Here is a 22,852-nt window from a genome sequence, read left to right on the forward strand (position 1 = left end):
CACCGTGTCTTTGTGCGACGCAGAAGAGGTGAACGGATGGACTCTACATGCCTGGTTCCCACCGTGAAGGAGGACGTGTGATGGTGTGGGGGGTGCTTTGCTGGTGACACTGTTGGGGATTTATTTAAAATTGAAGGCATACTGAACCAGCATGGCTACCACAGCATCTTGCAGCAGCATGCTATTCCATCCGGTTTGCGTTTAGATGGACCATCATTTATTTTTCAACAGGACAATGACCCCAAACACACCTCCAGGATGTGTAAGGGCTATTTGACCAAGAAGGAGAGTGATAGGGTGCTACGCCAGATGACCTGGCCTCTACAGTGGTTTGGAGTGAGCTGGACCGCAGAGTGAAGGCAAAAGGGCCAACAAGTGCTAAGCTTCTCTGGGAACTCCTTCAAGATTGTTGGAAGACCATTCCCGGTGACTACCTCTTGAAGCTCATCAAGAGAATGCCAAGTGTGTGCAAAGCAGTCATCAAAGCAAAAGGTGGCTACTTTGAAGAACCTAGAATTAAGACATCATTTCAGTTGTTTCACACTTTTTTGTTAAGTATATAATTCCACATGTGTTAATTCATAGCTTTGATGCCTTCAGTGTGAATTTACAGTTTTCAGAGTCAAGAAAATACAGAAAAATCTTTAAATGATAAGGTGTGTCCAAACTTTTGGTCTGTACTGTATATAATAAAGTTAATGAAAATAAATATAAAAAAATAATAATAAAATAATAATAAAGAGATAGATGATGTAATAGAGTAAGATAACACAGAACCACATGAGAATATTTAATAACTATCACACTGTATAATGCATACTGAATCTTTATTGAACCATTAGGCAAAATACAAAAATACAAAAAAGAAACCCGAAAGTCTCCTTCAACAAACTGCCCGAGACTAAACATGACTTTATAAATAGATGAAAAAGGTCAAAATGCAGGGAAAAAAATCTGAAACAAATCGAGGAGGCTGGCCCATGACAATACATGGTACATATACATAAGTCTCAAGTCGTACTGAACTGCCAATCATCCACGATTAATGATCCAGAATATAGGAAACAAACACTTGTTAGATAAGTGTCGGACCCAGCTGAACAATTAGAATAAAGGAAAACTCAAAAAAACATAAATGAAGATATGGTACTGTGAATAGACGCTTCAGGAAAGAGATCTGATGACTAGAAAATAAGGCCGGGTTCACATTGCGTTTACAGCAGCCCGTTCAACACATACGTTAACGGGCTGCTGATGCAAGTGCCGGTATGGCAGCACGCTAGCGCAGATAGAGCATCTGCTAGCTCTATCTGCGCTAGCAGTGACGGACTAGGAAACGCTGCAGCCCGCGTCTCAGGGTCCGTCACTCAATGACGGCACATCCCTAGCGCACGCCCATTGTGCGATGCATCCCACATAGGAATTAATGGCGGCCTTAACGGACTACGTTACACCGTGTTTATGCCGCGGTGTAACGTAGTCCGTATAACGGGCGCCCATAACGCAATGTGAACCCAGCCTAATTCTCTGATGAAAATAGCCATAATACTCCAAGCAAGCACCAAGGTGAGAGTAAGATGTAAATCCTCTCCAGGGAAAGTGAATGTGCTTCCATCACAGAACAACGAATACCAATGTCTACTGGTCCAGGGTATATCTAAAAAAAATAGAAATAGAATAGAGATGAGCCATATAACTAAACAAAAAGACATATAATTATGGTGTGTATTTTAACCATAGAACCCAGAAAACGAGAATTCCTCCTTTAGACCTCCAGGGGACATGCTCTTTAAATTGAAAATCCAACGGGACTCCCGGCGAAGGAGGTCCTTAGTTGGATTCCCACCCCGAATGTTGCCAATAACCTGGTCCACCATCATTACACGTATTTTGTGATGTCTACTCCCATGGTGTTCTATATTGGAAATGTGCTGCTGAATTCTGCGTTTGATTTCTTGGCTACTTTGTCCCACATACTGTATATCTTTGGGCATTGACAGATAAGAATATATATCACACTAGATGGTGGCCTGATCCTAACGCATCGGGTATTCTAAAATATGTGGACAGAACTTGTTCAGTAAACGTGACTAAACTATGTGGCACTGTGACTGACAGAACTTGTTCAGTAAACGTGACTGAACTGCGTGGCACTGTGACAGACAGGACTTGTTCAGTAAACGTGACTGAACTACGTGGCTCTGTGACTCACAGAACTTGTTCAGTAAACGTGAGTGAACTGCATGGCACTGTGACTGACAGAACTTCTTCAGTAAACGTGACTGAACTGCGTGGCACTGTGACTGACAGAACTTGTTCAGTAAACGTGACTGAACCACGTGGCACTGTGACTGACAGAACTTATTCAGTAAACGTGACTGAACTGCATGGCACTGTGACTGACAGAACTTGTTCAGTAAACGTGACTGAACTGCGTGGCACTCTGACTGACAGAACTTGTTCAGTAAACGTGACTGAACTACGTGGCACTGTGACTGACAGAACTTGTTCAGTAAACGTGACTGAACTACGTGGCACTGTGACTGACAGAACTTGTTCAGTAAACGTGACTGAACTGGGTGGCACTGTGACTTACAGAACTTGTTCAGTAAACGTGACTGAACTATGTGGCACTGTGACTGGCAGAACTTGTTCAGTAAACGTGAGTGAACTATGTGGCACTGTGACAGACAGGACTTGTTCAGTAAACGTGACTGAACTGCATGGCACTGTGACTAACAGAACTTGTTCAGTAAACGTGACTGAACTGCGTGGCACTGTGACTGACAGAACTTGTTCAGTAAACGTGACTGAACTATGTGGCACTGTGACTGGCAGAACTTGTTCAGTAAACGTGAGTGAACTATGTGGCACTGTGACTTACAGAACTTGTTCAGTAAACGTGACTGAACTATGTGGCACTGTGACAGACAGGACTTGTTCAGTAAACGTGACTGAACTGCATTGCACTGTGACTGACAGAACTTGTTCAGTAAACGTGAGTGAACTATGTGGCACTTTGACTTACAGAACTTGTTCAGTAAACGTGAGTGAACTGCATGGCACTGTGACTGATGGAACTTGTCCAGTAAACGTGACTGAACTACATCACACTGTGACTGACACACTATGACTGCGCCTGTCGCTGATTGATCGTGTGCGGCTGGCGCGACCAATCAGGGACGCGGGATTTCCATTACAAACAGACAGAATTAGACAATATAGTAGATTCCTCGAGCGACAGTTTGAATAAGGTTTAAAGTGCCTGGAAACATTGGGAGGGTAACATTATCAGCTGCAACCATGTAGGGGCAAATATTGCAACCACCACATGGAAATGACTCCGTGAGGTGATTCCCCGTGCCCAATCTAGTGGTTGGTCGTTAGTTGATTCTCTTTCTCGTTTCCAGTTCGAGCGTTTCCGGTCTTTGGCTCCGGAGGCAGAAACCATCGGTTTGGATTGCCCAGCGGACCTTTGGCTCGTGGCATCGGGGATGCTGAAGATCTGATAAGGTCGTCGTTGGCTCCCAAAACATGGGAGGCTTATCAGATGGCTTGGTCTTCTTGGGAAGGGGTCTTGGCATCCTGCCCGGGTGGAGGTAATGCTGATGATCAGGTGGGGATTTTGTTGTCCTGGATTAGCCGTGGTTTGGATGAGGGTTGGTCGTGGGCGAAGGTATCACGCTTGCTGGCGGCTTTGGCGTTTGGTTTCAAATTGAGGGGGCAGTGTGATTTGTCTAAAGCTTTCCTGGTGAGGCAAGCCGTAAAAGGTTTCCGGAGACAATATGGTAGGTTGGATTCCCGGCGTCCCGTGTCTTTTGCGATGTTGGAGCGATTGGGTGAGATTTTGGGGGACTGTTGTGGGTCACTGTTTGAACAACGTCTTTTCAGTTTGGCTTTCTCGTTGGCATATTTTGGTGCAATGAGAATTAGTGAACTGGTGTCTCCTAATAAGTATACAGCTGGGGGAGTTTTGGCAAGGGATGTTCTCTTGTCTGAAGGGCGTGTGGAGTTCTGGTTGCGTCGATCCAAGACGGATCAGATGGGGCGCGGTAGAAAAATTGAGTTGGGTGCGGTAGTTGGTTCACTGATGTGCCCAGTTAGTTGTTTGAAAAGTTTTTGGGGGCTAGGGCCTCGCAGGGAGGGATCTTTACTTTGTCATGAGGACGGTTCTGCTTTGTCAAGATATCAGTTTCAGATGATTTTCAAGAGAGCGCTTGATGTATTGGGGTTGGATGATTCGCGTTTTACTCCTCATTCCTTTCGGATTGGGGCAGCTACGGATGCGGCTGCGGGAGGTTTGGATGCGGAGGCTATCAAGCGTATTGGGAGATGGAAGTCGAATAGATATCGCAGTTATGTTAGGTGTTAAGTGGGGGTGTGTGTTTTCGTCCTGGAAAGGTTCGTTTTGATAAATCGCGGTCTTTAGGTGGTGGATTGAACTTTGTGTTTGTATTTTTAGGTTCCTTACCGTTTTTGGTGTGGATTTTCGGCCATTCCTATGTGCATTGGGGAGCCCGGCGCGCTGACGTACGGTCGAAGGGTAGACAACTCGGTTTCGATCGGTCGGTAGCAGTGGTCCGGTGGATTGGTTTTAGAGGTTTGTCCTGGAACAGGGTGCTGAAGGAGATCAATGCTGCGGTAGTTTTGGACAGGTCACCGTAGATTTTGGTGCTACACGTGGGAGGTAATGATTTGGGTATGCGCCCATTTAGAGAACTAATTAAGGACATCAAGCAGGACTTGTTGCGGTTGTGGCGGTTATATCCGGGGATATCGGTGGTCTGGTCGGAGATTGTACCGCGAAAACGGTGGAGGAATATGCGGTCCTTGGAAAAACTTAATAAGGCCAGGATCAAGGTCAACAGAGCGGTGTCCGCGTTTGTGGCCAGGAATGGTGGAGTAGCCGTAAGGCATTTTGAGTTGGAAAAAGGTGACGGGGCGTTCTGGCTGGCAGACGGTGTGCTTCTGAATGCCGTTGGGATTGATTTTTGGGCACTTGGGCTGCAGGAAGGTGTGGAGAAGGCCATAGCGTTTCGGAGTGGTGGGGTCTCAGGTCTTTAAGGTTTCAAAGTCCCTCGTTGTGGTGGCTGGGGGGAGTCCTTGGAGTTGATGGAAATTGGGTTGGGGGGATTCATTGGCTTATGGCTCCCCGTTATTTTGTGTTAAAACTGGTTTTGGATCTGGTGACTTGGGGGGTTCCGGCGGGGGTGGTCGGTTCCCCGGGAATTGTAACGTGAACAGGGAACCCGCTGGGGTTTTGGTGCTCCTGAGCCAGGCGGTATCGGCTGGGAGTAATTTGGTTTTGGTAACGTTCACGTTGTGCTGTGTGTTTGATCACCAGATCCATGGGAGCTCCAAGGACCCCTCCTAGTTTAAAGTTATTGGATGTTATAATTTATTATGTTTGTTTGTATTTAAATAAAAAGGCTGCAGTGGCCGACATTATTCCAAAAGAATATGTAGTTTGAGTCTTTATTTAGGGGTAAGAGGGCATGGGTTATGGGGGGGGGTTATTAAAAGGGAAGGTTTGTGCTGTTTATCTACCCCAACTGCTCGACATTACCAGGGTCAAGAGCTAGAGGCTGAGTCAGCAAGGAAAGCCAAAACTTTTTCCTGCTGTTCCGGCTTTAAAAGCGGTTTTCCTACTCCCAGATAAGGGAGCCTTTGAGGCCTTGTGTAGCCAGACGATGACGCTGGCTCAACACCTCGAGCCTTATGTGCTATTTTGCTTTTTCCACTACCACCATCATTACCAGCTGGCAACGACCGCCCACGGCCTCTTCCACCAGACTTCCTCATTTTTGGGAAAATGTAACCAAAATAACAACCGTTATATGGTACTATAAAACAAGGTAGGTGTATATAAACTTGTTGAGAATTTAAATCTCCCTTTTTTGGGGGGGAGACTGCACCTAAACTCAGGCCCAGTGTATTTCACTACACAATGTAAGTGGCAGAACGTGGCTGGAAGATATACGACAAACAGAACTGACGTAGATCCACTTAGTGCCAATTTAAATCTCCCTTTTTTGGGGAGGAGAATACACCCAAACTCAGGCCCAGTGTATTTCACTACACAATGTTAGTGGCAGAACGTGGCTGGAAGATATATCAAAAAATACAAGGACTGTAGTACAATTTCAATCTCCCTACAATGAGCTCAGGACAAGTTTGGCAGCCAGCAATAAAAAGGACTGCTGCACACAAAAGTGTGGAGTGGTCAAATAAACAAAATAACTGTGCAGAAAGGAGCAACAGGATTTTTGCTTTTCAAAAAGCAGTTGGTTTGCACAGCGGCGTACAAACAGCAATGCAGCTATCAGGGAGCCTTATAAGGCAGCCTAATAAGCTACAGAGCTGATGCACAAAAATATAAACTCCACTGTCCCTGCAAAGAAAAGGTGGTGTTGGACAGTGGAAATCGCTACAGCACAAGCAGTTTCGGGGTTAATCTTCCCTCCCTAACTATATCCCTTCTTCTGATGCAGCTGCAGCAACCTCTCCCTATGCTAAGATCGGCAGAAGTAAGATGGCGGTCGGCGTGCATGCCCCTTTATAGCCCCTGCGTCGCCGCAGAAAGCAAGCCAATCACTGCAATGCCCTTCTCTAAGATGGTGGGGACCAGGACCTATGTCATCACGCTGCCCACACTCTGCATCCTCCTTCATTGGCTGAGAAATTGTGCTGAAAACGTCATACGAAACACGACTTTGGCGCGCTGATCGCCGACCTCGTGGCCGATCCCACATTAGGATTGGGTCGGGTTTCATGAAACCCGACTTTGCCGAAAGTTGGAGATTTTTCAATTTGTCCGATCCTTTTCACTCAACCCTAATTATCACTCTGTTTTCGTGAAATATCTAATGTTTTCATCCCTTGACCAAGGCATTGCACTATTTAACGCTTTTCAGCAGTAGAGAAATCCTTTTTATTTCTCATATTGCTTGAAACCTGTGGCCTGCTTGATAATGTGGAACATCATTTTTAAGTAGTTTTCCTTTAATTAGAATCACCTGGAAAACTAATTATCACATGTGTTTAAGATTGATTTCAGTGAGCCATTGAGCCCTGAGACACAATACCATCCACGAGTTTCTTTGAAAAACAAAACAATTAAATCTTTATGACACTTAAATCCAATTTGCATAATAATTTGGAACATGGTGTAGACCTTTATGGCCTGCCTCTCTGGAACAGAAAAATTATATAATAGCCCCATTGAATATTAGATAATGGCCCCATCAATAAGATTAATAGCACAATCATAAGGACTATGAGGAAGGAGGTCTTGACACCCCTGTTCTGAAAACACATCCCCGAAGTCAGACAGGTATTCCGGCAGAGACCGGGTATCCACCCTGGCTAACCGGGTGCCCAACCAGTGTCCTTGACAATACTCGCTCCACTTTACCACCTCCCGAGTCTGTCAGTCCACTACAGCATTGTTCAGCATACGCCAAGGTAGTTCAAATGCCACAGGAGAGGGCAAACTATCTAGCACATAACACTTGATTAATTCTGAGTGCATTGCCCCTATCAGCAGATGTATCATTCGAATGACCTGAGTAAAATACCCCTGGCTCAAGGGTACAGAGTCAATGGCAATTGTGGGCATAGACTAGACAGTTTATGTGTCTTGAGACCCTTGTCCTGGACGAACCTGGCATTAATCTGATAAAACACTGCCTCACTGTCTAGAAAGGCTTAAATAACCACTTTAATTTTACCAAAATGGATCTTGGCTGGTAAAAAAATTGTGACCTTACCACAGAGGAAATATATACACCTGGGTTGTTAACTTACCCACAACCCGGGCTCCTTACTTTTCTCGTGGCTGTTTGCGGTTATGTATGGAAGGACAAGTACCCACAAAACGATCCTTCTCACCAACAAAACACACTTCCCCTGTATGCCAAACTGCAGTGGGACAAATAAACAAGCCATTCCCGCCAAATGCATTGGTTCTTTGGTTGAGTAAGCCCTAGGTTCCCTTGACCCCGGATCCCTCGAAAATTGGGGTGTCTGTTTATGTCTCTGCTGAAGACGGCAGTCCACCTGGATAGCCAGAGACATGGCCGCCTTCATCCTTTACCCTCACAGAAAGCCCTTGACAGAACTGGACCACCTACGAGACTCGGAGCAATACACCTCCACTGTCCGGTCTCCCTGCGGAAGCTCACAGTTTAGATTCGGCCAGAGAAACAAGGTCGGGGTCATCGTATATATGACCCAGAGCCTGAAAAAAAATCCTCAACCGTCTGAAGAGACAGAGTCACACGGAATACAAAATGCCCAGGCGATCCCCACCCATTGCTCCTCGGTACCTGAGTAGTGATTATGTAATATAAAATAAAGTTTACAGGTTTCCCTGAAAACAACAAACATCCCAACTCCTAGAGAACCTATCTGGCAATGTGATCTTGGGCTCAACTAAGGGTTGCCTGAGAGCCCTAAGCCTGAAGTGTTAGGGGTTGCCAAACAACTGGGCGCAAGTCTGCCAAGCTGAGTGGCTGCACTTAACCTGTCAGAGCAGCCGCCGGATCCATGATGGATCAAAAAAGTTATGGGCCAGTGTTAATATCACGAAATACCTTGTGACTGTGGGCGCTAACCAGGTCCCTAAAAATAGGGGAGCTCTAGACTATCCCTGTTTCCTTGGATTACTTTTGAAGAATGAGACACCTGGTTCACGTGCTTTGCTGTGCTCCTATATCAACCCTTATCTGTTCCCTCCCCCACCCAGGAAGGTGAGAAGCCAAAGTGTGTAGGAGAACACTAACCAGACAAACAAGGGAAGACGGACAGAGATAAATGAAAATAAGAATCTTATAAAATACACTCATTAAACAACAGAGTGGAACACACGGGAGTAAAAGGAAGGAGAAACCAAGTAGGAGAGGATGAGGATGTGCACACAAAAAAAACTGAGCAACAATAACAAATCTCCAAACAAGAACTACACCTCCAACTCCAAACCAGGCAGTGAGAGCTAGCACTGACAATTCCAAAGGTGATCATGTATAGTAGAGGGGAGTGGCAAACATTAAAGAGCTGACAGATTGACCCTTGCACTGCCAGCAAGGAAAAAACCTGCACCATTTAATAAGATGGTGAAGTACTTCTAGTACCAGTAGAGGGTGAAACGTACGTCTTTATAGGATCTAGAATGCTACAAAGGCCCATACAGGGCTCATGGATTCTGTTATTGTGGATATACAGTATGTACTGGATTTATCATATCTGGACTTGGCTTCAGGACACACATTACAATGTACGGCACTGTATATGACACATAATCAGTGTCTGGCCCACGAAGAACCATCTCCAGAACCCCACTTTTCAACTACGTGCAAATGTGACATTATCCTTAATCACAAATTTGTATAACAATGAACTGGGTAGATTGTTCAATTAATAAGATGCTGCCTGTGTCCGTACATAATGATTCAATTATAAAGTGTCAAGTGCTGCTTATATAAGAGGGTGGTGACCCATTCGTGCACGTGGGCCCACCGGAGGAGCCAGTCCAAGCCTGCATATAATTTATGATGTCCTTTAGGAGCTGTTAGTGCACTTCGGTGTATGCTGAGTTCGGTAGAAGAAGCTGTCGACCAGATGATCATTTATCCGACAACTATGAGGCTTTACAATGCATGGAGGAAGAGTGGAATTGTAATGTACAAAGAACAAATGGCTTTTCTTATCTAAAATTGACATCGTATTCGCTTATCTTAATAAAACTCATGCTGGAATAAAATGCAAAAAGGAGCATACAAATTTGCAACAATGTACTCGGCAAGCTGTGACTGCCTTTCTCGGTACATTATCTACCTTACCCTACATAAAAAGAATATTCCAAATAGAAAATGTTTGGCCATTTCCACAGAAAGATTTGGTTTCCGTAAGTTTTTCATGTGTAGGAGGCCCCACTAACGCTCATTAGAGCAGTCTATACTTCAAAATGTATTCACTATCGTTTGGACAACTTTTCTCAGGAGCTTTCAGATTTTAGGAAAAGAGGCGTTCTTGAAAAATGTGCAACTGTTTCCATAGTTTTTTCACCCCTACATACAGTTCTTATTTCTCTTTCAATCCCAGATAAATGCTGCTATAAAACAACAGCAGACATTAACCCCTTAGCGACCGCCGATACGCCTTTTAACGGCGGCCGCTAAGGGTACTTAAACCACAGCGCCGTTAATTAACGGTGCTGTGGAAAAAGTAAATAGCGCCCCCCAGAGTCGGATTTTCTCCGGGGTCTCAGCTGCCGGGGGTAGCCGAGACCCCAGAGAACATGATTCGGGGGGTTTTTAACCCACCCCGCATTTGCGATCGCCGGTAATTAACCGTTTACCGGCGATCGCAAAAGAAAACGCGATCTCTTTTTAATTTCTCTATCCTACGATGTGATCGCACATCGGAGGATAGAGAAAAGGGGTCCCAGGTAGCCCCCCAATACTTACCTATCTCTCCCGATGCTCCTCGTGGCTCCCGGTGGGCGCCGCCATCTTGAAAATGGGCGCATGCGCAGTGCGCCCGCCGGCCCCGCGAGAATCTTTGGGGTCTCGGCTCCGGGGGTAGCCGAGACCCCAAAGAGCATGATCGGGGGTCGGTTTTAGCGACCCCTGTTTTGCAATCGCCGGTAATTAACTGTTTACCGGCGACCGCAAAAAAAAAAAAAAAAAAAGCTAAGTGTAATTCTCTGTCCTCTGATGTGATCGCACATCAGAGGACAGAGAAATAGGGGGATTCGGGGACCCTGCCATACTCACCTGTGTCCCTGGATCCTCCTGCTGCTCCTCCTGGCCGCCGGCATCTTCTGGGCAAAAGAAAATGGCGGGCGCATGTGCAGTGCGCCCGCCATCTGTCTCCATCTGCCGGCCGGCAGGAGAAGAGCAGTTGGGGCTAAAATTAGGGTTAGGGGTAGGGTTAGGGGTAGGGCTAGGGTTAGGGGTAGGGTTAAGGCTAGGGTTAGGGCTAAATTTAGGGTTAGGGTTGGGGCTAAATTTAGAGTTAGGGTTGGCGCTAAATTTAGGGTTAGGCTTCTTTCACACGTCGGTACGGGGCCGTCGCAATGCATCGGCTCGACATACCGACGCACGTTGTGAAAATTGTGCACAACGTGGGCAGCGGATGTAGTTTTTCAACGCATCCGCTGCCCAATCTATGTCCTGGGGAGGAGGGGGCGGAGTTACGGCCACGCATGTGTGGTCAGAAATGGCGGATGCGACATACAAAAAAACGTTACAATGAATGTTTTTTTGTGCTGACGGTCCGCCAAAACACTGATCCAGTGCACTACGGACGCGACGTGTGGCCATCCGTCACGATCCGTCGGCAATACAAGTCTATGGGCAAAAAACACATCCTGCGGGCACATTTGCAGGATCTGTTTCTTGTCCAAAATGACGGATTGCGACGGATGCCAAACGACGCAAGTGTGAAAGTAGCTTTAGGGTTAGGGTTGGGGCTAAAGTTAGGGTTAGAGTTGGGATTAGGGTTAGGGTTTGGATTAGGGTTGGTATTAGGGTTAGGGTTGGCATTAGGGTTACGCTTGGGATTAGGGTTAGGTTTGGGATTAGGGTTAAGGTTAGGGTTGTGATTAGGGGTGTATTGGGATTAGGGTTAGGTTTGAGGTTAGTGTTGAGATTAGGATTAGGGGTGTGTTGGATTTAGGGTTTTGATTAGGGTTATGGTTAGGGTTGACATTAGGGTTGTTTTGGGGTAAGGGTTGGGATTATCGTTAGGGTTAGTGATTAGGATTATGGATCGGGTTGGGATTAGGGTTAGGGGTGTGTTGGAGTTGGGTTGGAGCTAGAATTGGGGGGTTTCCACTGTTTAGGTACATCAGGGGGTCTCCAAACACGACAGCCAATTTTGCGCTCAAAAAGTCAAATGGTGCTCCCTCCCTTCTAAGCTCTGCCGTGCGCCCAAACAGTGGGTTACCCCCACATATTTGGCATCAGCATACTCGGGATACATTGGATAACAACTTCTGGGGTCCAATTTCTCTTGTTACCCTTGTGAAAATAAAAACTTGGGGGCTACAAAATCCTTTTTGTGGAAAAATATATATATATATTTTTTTTATGACTCTGCATTATAAACTTCTGTGAAGCACTTGGGCATTCAAAGTTCTCACCACACATCTATATAAGTTCCATGGGGGGTCTAGTTTCCAAAATGGGGTCACTTGTGGGGGATTTCTACTGTTTAGGCACATCAGGGGCTCTCCAAACGCGACATGGCGTCCAATCTCAATTCCAGCCAATTCTACATTGAAAAAGTAAAACGGCACTCCTTCTCTTCCAAGCTCTGCGGTGCGCCCAAACAGTGGTTTACCCCCACATATTGGGTATCAGCGTACTCAGGAGAAATTGCACAACAACTTTTCTGGTCTAATTTCTCCTGTTACCCTTGTGAAAATAAAAATTTGTGGGCAAAAAGATCATTTTTGTAGAAAAAATGCGATTTTTTTTTTTTCACGGCTCTACATTATAAACTTCTGTGAAGCACATGGGGGTTCAAAGTGCTCACCACACATCTAGATAAGTTCCTTAAGGGGTCTAGTTTCCAAAATGGGGTCACTTGTGGGGGGTTTCTACTGTTTAGGCACATCAGGGGCTCTCCAAACGCGACATGGCGTCCAATCTCAATTCCAGCCAATTCTACATTGAAAAAGTAAAACGGCGCTCCTTCACTTCCAAGCTCTGCGGTGCGCCCAAACAGTGGTTTACCCTCACATATGGGGTATCGAGAAATCGCACAACAACTTTTGTGGTCTAATTTCTCCTGTTACCCTTGTGAAAATAAGAATTTGTGGGCGAAAAGATCATTTTTGTGTAAACAAAAGCGATTTTTTATTTTCACGGCTCTACGTTATAAACTTCTGTGAATCACTTGGGGGTTCAAAGTGCTCACCACACATCTAGATAAGTTCCTTAAGGGGTCTAGTTTCCAAAATGGTGTCACTTGTGGGGGGTTTCCACTGTTTAGGCACATCATGGGGCTCTGCAAACGCAACATGGCGTCCAATCTCAATTCCAGCCAATTCTGCATTGAAAAAGTCAAACGGCGCTCCTTCACTTCTAAGTTCTGCGGTGCGCCCAAAAAGTGGTTTACTCCCACATATGGGGTATTGGCGTATTCAGGAGAAATTGCATAACAAAATTTATGGTTACATTTCTGTTTTTACACTTGTGAAAATAAAAAAAATGGTTCTGAATTAAGATGTTTGCAAAAAAAAGTTAAATGTTCATTTTTTCCTTCCACATTGTTTCAGTTCCTGTGAAGCACGTAAAGGGTTAATAAACTTCTTGAATGTCGTTTTGAGAACCTTGAGGGGTGTAGTTTTTAGAATGGTGCCACACTTCATTATTTTCTATCATATAGACCCCTCAAAATGACTTCAAATGAGATGTGGTCCCTAACAAAAAAATGGTGTTGTAAAAATGAGAAATTGCTGGTCAACTTTTAACCCTTATAACTCCCTAACAAAAAAAAATTTTGTTTCCAAAATTGTGCTGATGTAAAGTAGACATGTGGGAAATGTTATTTATTAACTATTTTTCGTGACATATCTCTCTGATTTAAGGGCATAAAAATACAAAGTTTGAAAATTGCAAAATTTTAAAAATGTTCGCCATATTTCCGTTTTTTTCATAAATAATCGCAAGTAATATCGAAGACATGTTACCACTAACATGAAGTACAATATGTCACGAAAAAACAATCTCAGAATCAGCGGGATCCATTGAAGCGTTCCAGAGTTATAACCTCATAAAGTGACAGTGGTCAGAATTGCAAAAATTGGCCCGGTCATTAAGTACCAAATTGGCTCTGTCACTAAGGGGTTAAACAGTTCTTGTATCTTTCACATCCACATTCTGGCTGTATTTTGCAACCATATTTAATTTGTATTTTGTCTGAATATATAACTAAAAATTAACAGAACACAAACACTAAAGAGCTGGCGACGGAGAAGAATATCCGACTTCTCTTTTTATCCCGCGGTCACCACTCACCTGGGCGGTGATCTGTAGGGGTCTCGTCTTTACACCGCTGACCGCCCCTCACATTAGGGGTCTCCTCTTTACACCGCTGATCGCCCCTCATATTAGGGGTCTCCTCTTTACACCACTGATCGCCCCTCATATAAGGGGTCTCCTCTTTACACCGCTGATCGTCCCTCATATTAGGGGTCTCCTCTTTACACCGCTGATCGCCCCTCACATTAGGGGTCTCCTCTTTACACCGCTGATCGTCCCTCACATTAGGGGTCTCCTCTTTACACCGCTGATCGCCCCTCACATTAGGGGTCTCCTCTTTACACCGCTGATCGCCCCTCACATTAGGGGTCTCCTCTTTACACCGCTGATCGCCCCTCACATTAGGGGTCTCCTCTTTACACCGCTGATCGTCCCTCACATTAGGGGTCTCCTCTTTACACCGCTGATCGTCCCTCACATTAGGGGTCTCCTCTTTACACCGCTGATCGCCCCTCATATTAGGGTTCTCCTCTTTACACCGCTGATCGTCCCTCATATTAGGGGTCTCCTCTTTACACCGCTGATCGTCCCTCATATTAGGGGTCTCCTCTTTACACCGCTGATCGTCCCTCATATTAGGGGTCTCCTCTTTACACCGCTGATCGTCCCTCACATTAGGGGTCTCCTCTTTACACCGCTGATCGCCCCTCACATTAGGGGTCTCCTCTTTACACCGCTGATCGCCCCTCACATTAGGGGTCTCCTCTTTACACCGCTGATCGCCCCTCACATTAGGGGTCTCCTCTTTACACCGCTGATCGCCCCTCACATTAGGGGTCTCCTCTTTACACCGCTGATCGCCCCTCACATTAGGGGTCTCCTCTTTACACCGCTGATCGTCCCTCACATTAGGGGTCTCCTCTTTACACCGCTGATCACCCCTCATATTAGGGGTCTCCTCTTTACACCGCTGATCGTCCCTCACATTAGGGGTCTCCTCTTTACACCGCTGATCGCCCCTCACATTAGGGGTCTCCTCTTTACACCGCTGATCGCCCCTCACATTAGGGGTCTCCTCTTTACACCGCTGATCGCCCCTCACATTAGGGGTCTCCTCTTTACACCGCTGATCGCCCCTCACATTAGGGGTCTCCTCTTCACACCGCTGATCGCCCCTCATATTAGGGGTCTCCTCTTTACACCGCTGATCGCCCCTCATATTAGGGGTCTCCTCTTTACACCGCTGATCGCCCCTCACATTAGGGGTCTCCTCTTCACACCGCTGATCGTCCCTCATATTAGGGGTCTCCTCTTTACACCGCTGATCGCCCTTCACATTAGGGGTCTCCTCTTTACACCGCTGATCGCCCTTTACATTAGGGGTCTCCTCTTCACACCGCTGATCGCCCCTCATATTAGGGGTCTCCTCTTTACACCGCTGATCGCCCCTCACATTAGGGGTCTCCTCTTTACACCGCTGATCGCCCCTCACATTAGGGGTCTCCTCTTCACACCGCTGATCGCCCCTCATATTAGGGGTCTCCTCTTTACACCGCTGATCGCCCCTCACATTAGGGGTCTCCTCTTCACACCGCTGATTGCCCCTCATATTAGGGGTCTCCTCTTTACACCGCTGATTGCCCCACACATTTCTCTTTGGACCATTAATATTGTTCAGATCTTTTTCCGGATCCAAAATCTGCAAAACAAATATTGTAAAAGTCCCCGATGATCGGAGAAGTCCCTGGGGTTGTCCTTTTACTGGAGAGAACTGAGGAGACACAGACGGGACTGACATCGTTATTACATACAGAGAATTATAGGCCGTGTGTATTTAGTCCTGACTATTACCTGGTGATGTGCGGGGCCGGTGCTCCTCCATCATCACCTCCTGGTACCGATCCTTGGGTCCTTCTAGATACTCCCATTCCTCCATGGAGAAATAGACGGTGACGTCCTGACACCTTATAGGAACCTGACACACAATGATACCGTCATCACCCAGAATCCTCCAGTGCTGTCCTGTATAATGTCCCAGCATTCCCAGCAGCGTCACCTCTCCAGTCAGCAGCTCAATCATCTTGTTGGCGAGTTCTAGGATCTTCTGGTCATTGATCTCCTCATGTATCTGGGAGTGAGGTGGAGGCTCCAGGATTGGGCTCAGGGTTCCTCCCCGTCCTTCAGACACAGGGGCCTGACAGCGATCACTAGAGATCTTCACTACTATGTAATCCTGAGTGTGGAGACATTAATAATATCACTACAGACATCTCCAGAGTCCATCACCTCTCCGGTCATATCCCCTGTTATTCCCATAGATAATGAGGTCATGTGATGACATCAGAGCCTCTCTCCTCTCCGGTCATATCCTGTTATTCCCATAGATAATGAGATCATGTGATGACATCAGAACCTCTCACCTCTCCGGTCACATCCCCTGTTATTCCCATAGATAATGAGGTCATGTGATGACATCAGAGCCTCTCACCTCTCCAGTCATATCCCCTGTTATTCCCATAAATAATGAGGTCATGTGATGACATCAGAGCCTCTCTCCTCTCCGGTCATATCCTGTTATTCCCATAGATAATGAGGTCATGTGATGACATCAGAACCTCTCACCTCTCCGGTCATATCCCCTGTTATTCCCGTAGATAATGAGGTCATGTGATAGACTCAGTCTGCTGAAAATCATCTTTTAACTTCCATCTTTTAAATTACATCTTTTTAATTATGATTCTGAATTAGACTGAATTCTAGAATGCATTTGGCTACTCATCACTACTACAATATTATCATCATCTGCACCATCTAATCGAGCTGTTCTCCTCTTCCCACAGGTATGCACTGACTTTACCCAGCTCTCCCTGGCTCCAGAATATCTCTGTATACTGCATTGATTTTCCATGGTATGCACTGACTTTACCCAGCTCTCCCTGGCTCCAGAATATCTCTGTATACTGCATTGATTTTCCATGGTATGCACTGACTTTACCCAGCTCTCCCTGGCTCCAGAATATCTCTGTATACTGCATTGATTTTCCATGGTATGCACTGACTTTACCCAGCTCTCCCTGGCTCCAGAATCTCTGTATACTGCATTGATTTTCCATGGTATGCACTGACTTTACCCAGCTCTCCCTGGCTCCAGAATATCTCTGTATACTGCATTGATTTTCCATGGTATGCACTGACTTTACCCAGCTCTCCCTGGCTTCTGAATGTCTCTGTATATTGCACTGACTTTTCTATGCTTCCCCTGGACCTGAGTGTCTTGGTGCAGCACATATAATCCTTTTAGTATGCTTTCTTACCTATGAGCTTGTTTCCATGACCTGTTTTCATGTATCCCATTGTGTGATCCTGGCATCTCTTTGAGTGGTCAGTCTTACCCCTCCCTCACTTTATGACCTTTGCTTAACTCTCTACATCTGGTCTCCCATACCCAGCCACCCCCTCATTCACACCTGATTGCCCTTAACTGGGGATATATTCACATGCAGGAGTCTGCTATAGACTCAGTCTGCTGCAAATCATCTTTTAAATTACATCTTTTTAATTATGATTCTGAATTAGACTGAATTGGACTGGAATTGACTGGAAGGTAACAGAACACCAACCACTACAATGTTTCGGTTTCTTTTCTCTTTCACCCCCATACTACTTTCCTTCTTACAATCTCCTGCAATCCCTCCTCCTAGTAAGGAACTAGTCATTTCTTCCTCCATACTCCCCAGCCATCTCACCTTCCCCTCAGAACTGTTCCTCCACATACAATCCTTTTTATCCAGACACACACGGCCAATCATGTCCTATCCTGCTCCCACCTTCTAATGATCTGTCTGTTACTCCTCATTGCTGGTGACATATCCCGGCCCTCCCCAATTCATCCCCACACTCGTTTCTAACCCCCTGCCACGATCCTCCGCACGTTTTCCCAACCACGACAACCTCATACCCATTCATCCAGCCCCCACTCCCCCGCTCCCCCTACTTGGAGCACTATGGAACGCACGCTCCATCTGCAACAAACTGCCATTTATCCATGACCTCTTCATCACCAACAAACTCTTCTTCCTCGGCCTCACTGAAACCTGGCTCACCCCCTCTGACTCGGCCTCTCCAGCTGCGCTCTCCTATGGCGGATTCCACCTCTCTCACACCCCTCGCCCCAGCAACAAACGCGGTGGAGGAGTTGGCTTGCTCCTGTCCGACACCTGCTCCTTTACTCCAATCCCGCTACCACCCTCCGCTACTCTTCCCTCGTTTGAGGTGCACTCTGTCCGCATCTATTCCCCCTCCAACCTCCAGCTGGCTGTCATCTACCGCCCCCCAGAACTAGCCATCTCCACCTTTCTCGACCACTTCACCACCTGGCTACTTCATTTCCTCTCTGTTGACATCCCCACTATCATCATGGGTGATTTCAATGTCCCCATTGACACTTTCACCTCAGCTACCTCTAAACTTTTATCACTGACTGCCTCCTTTGGCCTCACTCAATGGTCCTCTGAGGCCACTCACAAAGATGGCCACACGCTGGACCTCATCTTCACCCGCCTCTGCTCCCTTACTAACCTCACTAACACACCCCTCCCCCTGTCTGACCACAACCTACTGACATTCTCGTCCCTCTCCTCTCCTAGTGTGCAACCCCCACTCCACAAACTCACTCACCCTCGCAGAAATCTCAAACATCTCAACTTACAATCACTCTCTGAGTCCCTTCTCCCTCTCACAGACATAGCCTCCCTTCATGACACAGATGCTGCTGCCACTTTTTATAACACCACAATAACAACAACACTCGATTCGGCCACCCCACTCATGCATAGTAAAACTCGTACAATTAACAGGCAGCCCTGGCTGACCAGCCTGACCAAAGAATTGAGACGGGCTTCCAGGATTGCTGAGCGGAGATGGAAGCGATCCCACTCTGCCGACCACTTCACTGCATACAAGCAGTCCCTCGCCAGCTTCAAGTCTGCGCTCACTGCCGCAAAACAAACTTACTTCTCATCCCTCATATCCTCCCTGTCCCACAACCCTAAACAGCTTTTCAACACTTTCAATTCTCTACTCCGTCCCCCCGCACCTCCTCCCTCCCCCCTCATTTCTGCTGATGACTTCGCCTCTTTCTTTAAACAGAAGATCGACACGATCAGAGAAAGCTTTGGCCCACAGCTCCCACTGCCCCTCTTAGCTGCTCAACCCTGCTCCTCCAAAACCAGCTTCTCCACCATGACAGAAGATCAGCTCTCCACCCTCCTGTCAAGATCACACCTCACCACCTGCACGCTTGACCCGCTCCCATCCCACCTCATCCCTAACCTTTCCACGGTCTTCATCCCAACCCTAACACACCTCTTCAACCTCTCACTCACAACAGGTGTCTTTCCCTCATCCTTCAAGCATGCCAAGATCACACCCATCCTCAAAAAGCCCTCCCTCGACCCATCCTCTGTGTCTAGCTATCGCCCAATATCTCTTCTCCCTTATGCCTCCAAATTGCTGGAGCAACACGTCCATCTTGAACTGTCCTCCCACTTCTCCTCCTGCTCCCTCTTTGATCGGTTACAATCAGGCTTCCGTTCCCATCACTCAACTGAAACTGCCCTAACTAAAGTCACCAATGACCTACTAACTGCCAGGAGCAAGCGACACTACTCTGTCCTCCTTCTCCTGGACTTGTCTTCTGCCTTTGACACTGTAGACCACTCCCTTTTGCTACAAATCCTCTCATCCCTTGGCATCACAGACTTGGCCCTTTCCTGGATCTCGTCATATCTGACAGACCGAACATTCAGTGTCTCCCTCCCCCACACCACCTCCTCACTTCGCCCCTTGTCAGTCGGTGTTCCTCAAGGCTCTGTTCTAGGACCCCTACTCTTCTCCATCTACACTTTCGGCCTGGGACAGCTCATAGAATCCCACGGTATGCAGTACCATCTCTACGCTGACGACACGCAGATCTACCTCTCCGGACATGACCTCTCCTCCTTGCTTACCAAAATCCCGCACTGTCTGTCTGCCATTTCAGCCTTCTTTTCTGCTCGCTTTCTACAACTGAACATGGACAAAACAGAATTCATCATCTTTCCCCCATCTCACTCTACCCCTCCACCAGACCTATCCATCAATGTCAATGGCTGCTCACTATCCCCAGTCCCACACGCCCGGTGCCTCGGGGTGATCCTCGACTCTGCCCTCTCTTTCAAGCCACATATCCAAGCCCTTGCCTCCTCCTGTCGTCTCAAACTCAAAAATATTTCCCGGATCCGTGCTTTCCTTGACCGCAACACTGCAAAAACGCTAGTGCATGCCCTTATCATCTCCCGCCTCGACTACTGCAACCTCCTACTCTCTGGACTCCCCTCTAGCACTCTGGCACCACTCCAATCCATCCTACACTCTGCTGCCCGACTAATCCACCTGTCCCCCCGCTATTCCCCAGCCTCTCCCCTGTGTCAAGCCCTTCACTGGCTTCCTATCGCCCAGAGACTCCAGTTCAAAACCCTCACACTGACATACAAAGCCATCCACAACCTGTCTCCTCCATACATCTGTGACATGGTCTCCCGGTACCTACCTACACGCGACCTCCGATCCTCCCAAGACCTCCTTCTCTACTCCCCTCTCATCTCTTCTTCCCATAACCGCATCCAAGACTTCTCCCGTGCTTCCCCCATACTCTGGAACTCTCTACCCCAACACATCAGACTTGCGCCTACCATAGAAACCTTCAAAAAGAACCTGAAGACTCATCTCTTCCGACAAGCCTACAGCCTGCAGTGATCCTCAACCTACTGAACAGCCGCACAGCCAGCTCTTCCCTCTCCTAGTGTATCCTCACCCACCCCCTGCAGACTGTGAGCCCTCGCGGGCAGGGTCCTCCCTCCTTATGTACTCGTGTGCCTTGTTATCTGCTCATGTTTAATGTATTTGTCTATATTTGCCCCGTATTCACATGTAAAGCGCCATGGAATAAATGGCGCTATAAAAATGTATAATAATAATAATAATAATAATAATGTGATGACATCAGAGCCTCTCACCTCTCCGGTCATATCCCGTTATTCCCATAGATAATGAGGTCATGTGATGACATCAGAACCTCTCTCCTCTCCGGTCATATCCTGTTATTCCCATAGATAATGAGGTCATGTGATGACATCAGAACCTTTCACCTCTCCGGTCATATCCCCTGTTATTCCTGTAGATAATGAGCTCATGTGATGATATCAGAGCCTCTCACCTCTCCGGTCATATCCCGTTATTCCCATAGATAATGAGGTCATGTGATGACATCAGAGCCTCTCACCTCTCCGGTCATATCCCGTTATTCCCGTAGATAATGAGCTCATGTGATGATATCAGAGCCTCTCACCTCTCCGGTCATATCCCGTTATTCCCGTAGATAATGAGCTCATGTGATGATATCAGAGCCTCTCACCTCTCCGGTCATATCCCGTTATTCCCATAGATAATGAGGTCATGTGATGACATCAGAGCCTCTCACCTCTCCGGTCATATCCCGTTATTCCCATAGATAATGAGGTCATGTGATGACATCAGAACCTCTCACCTCTCCGGTCATATCCCGTTATTCCCATAGATAATGAGGTCATGTGATGACATCAGAGCCTCTCACCTCTCCGGTCATATCCCGTTATTTCCATAGATAATGAGGTCATGTGATGACATCAGAGCCTCTCATCTCTCCGGTCATATCCCGTTATTCCCATAGATAATGAGGTCATGTGATGACATCAGAACCTCTCACCTCTCCGGTCATATCCCGTTATTCCCATAGATAATGAGGTCATGTGATGACATCAGAGCCTCTCACCTCTCCGGTCATATCCCGTTATTCCCATAGATAATGAGGTCATGTGATGACATCAGAGCCTCTCTCCTCTCCGGTCATATCCTGTTATTCCCATAGATAATGAGGTCATGCGATGACATCAGAACCTCTCACCTCTCCGGTCATATCCTGTTATTCCCATAGATAATGAGGTCATGTGATGACACCAGAGCCTCTCACCTCTCCAGTAAGATGGAAGATTATCTCCAGGGTGAGGTTTATTATCCTCTCCTCCATCTTCTTCTTCTCTCTATCCATCCTTGGTGGGTGAACCAGTAAAATTATTTGACATTAAAAGAACTAACGGACAGGATTATTCAGTGCAAGACCCTGAGTAGAAAAAAAGATGAACCAATATAAAAACATACCGAAAATCTTATGGAAAAATTACAATTACTGGAGATAATCCGATGCTGAAGTTGGTTTCTTATTTGGCAATTTCTTTTCTTTCTTTACCCCTTCATGACCCAGCCTATTTTGACCTTAATGACCTGGCCGTCTTTTATAATTCTGACCACTGTCCCTTTATGAGGTAATAACTCAGGAACGCTTCAACGAATCCTAGCAGTTCTGAGATTGTTTTTTGTGACATATTGGGCTTCATGTTAGTGGTAAATTTAGGTCGATAATTTTTGCGTTTATTCGTGAAAAAAATGGAAATTTGGCTACAATTTTGAAAATTTTGCAATTTTCAAATTTTGAATTTTTATTCTGTTAAACGAGAGAGTTATGTGACACAAAATAGTTAATAAATAACATTACCCACATGTCTACTTTACATCAGCACAATTTTGGAACCAAATTTTTTTTTTGCTTGGAAGTTATAAGGGTTAAAATTTGACCAGCGATTTCTCATTTTTACAGCAAAATTTACAAAACCATCAGTTTGAGGGGTCTATATGGCTGAAAATACCCAAAAGTGACACCATTCTAAAAACTGCACCCCTCAAGGTGCTCAAAACCACATTCAAGAAGTTTATTAACCCTTCAGGTG

The 22,852-nt window shown here is 46.4% G+C and overlaps 2 protein-coding genes across 3 annotated transcripts in view; one reads left to right on the forward strand and one right to left on the reverse strand.

The window, feature by feature from the left end:
• Positions 1-3,425, forward strand: part of LOC138654429 (polyadenylate-binding protein 1-like) — a 31,044-nt gene extending 27,619 nt beyond the window's left edge. The window contains exon 11 of the mRNA XM_069743432.1: positions 3,411-3,425. The gene's annotated coding sequence lies outside the window, so the exon portion shown is untranslated. The remainder of the gene's footprint in view (positions 1-3,410) is intronic.
• LOC138654430 (gastrula zinc finger protein XlCGF66.1-like) lies at positions 811-22,178 on the reverse strand. 2 transcript variants are annotated; one of them, XM_069743437.1, is made up of 4 exons: positions 22,039-22,178; positions 16,048-16,224; positions 15,843-15,966; positions 811-1,657 (listed from the first exon to the last, which is right to left on the reverse strand). In XM_069743437.1, the coding sequence occupies exons 1-4, from the start codon at positions 22,114-22,116 to the stop codon at positions 1,449-1,451; spliced, it is 588 nt and encodes a 195-aa protein (XP_069599538.1). In that variant the 5' UTR covers positions 22,117-22,178; the 3' UTR covers positions 811-1,448. The 2 variants fall into 2 exon arrangements, with proteins under 2 accessions (XP_069599538.1, XP_069599537.1); XM_069743436.1 differs by having other exon boundaries at positions 15,843-16,224.
• Between the last annotated feature and the right edge of the window lie 674 nt (positions 22,179-22,852).

This window comes from Ranitomeya imitator, unplaced genomic scaffold, assembly GCF_032444005.1.
Source record: "Ranitomeya imitator isolate aRanImi1 unplaced genomic scaffold, aRanImi1.pri SCAFFOLD_315, whole genome shotgun sequence".
NCBI classification, from domain to species: domain Eukaryota; kingdom Metazoa; phylum Chordata; class Amphibia; order Anura; family Dendrobatidae; genus Ranitomeya; species Ranitomeya imitator.

Bases quoted from the DNA above. Each gene is read 5' to 3' on its own strand.
- LOC138654430 (XM_069743436.1), bottom strand. From the start codon at position 22,116: ATGGATAGAGAGAAGAAGAAGATGGAGGAGAGGATAATAAACCTCACC. The intron at 16,225-22,038 runs GTGAGAGGCTCT...CTCCACACTCAG, and splicing joins TCTTCCATCTTACTGGAGAG to GATTACATAGTAGTGAAGAT. The intron at 1,658-15,842 runs GTAATAGTCAGG...TATTTTTTTTAG, and splicing joins CCGGCCCCGCACATCACCAG to ATATACCCTGGACCAGTAGA.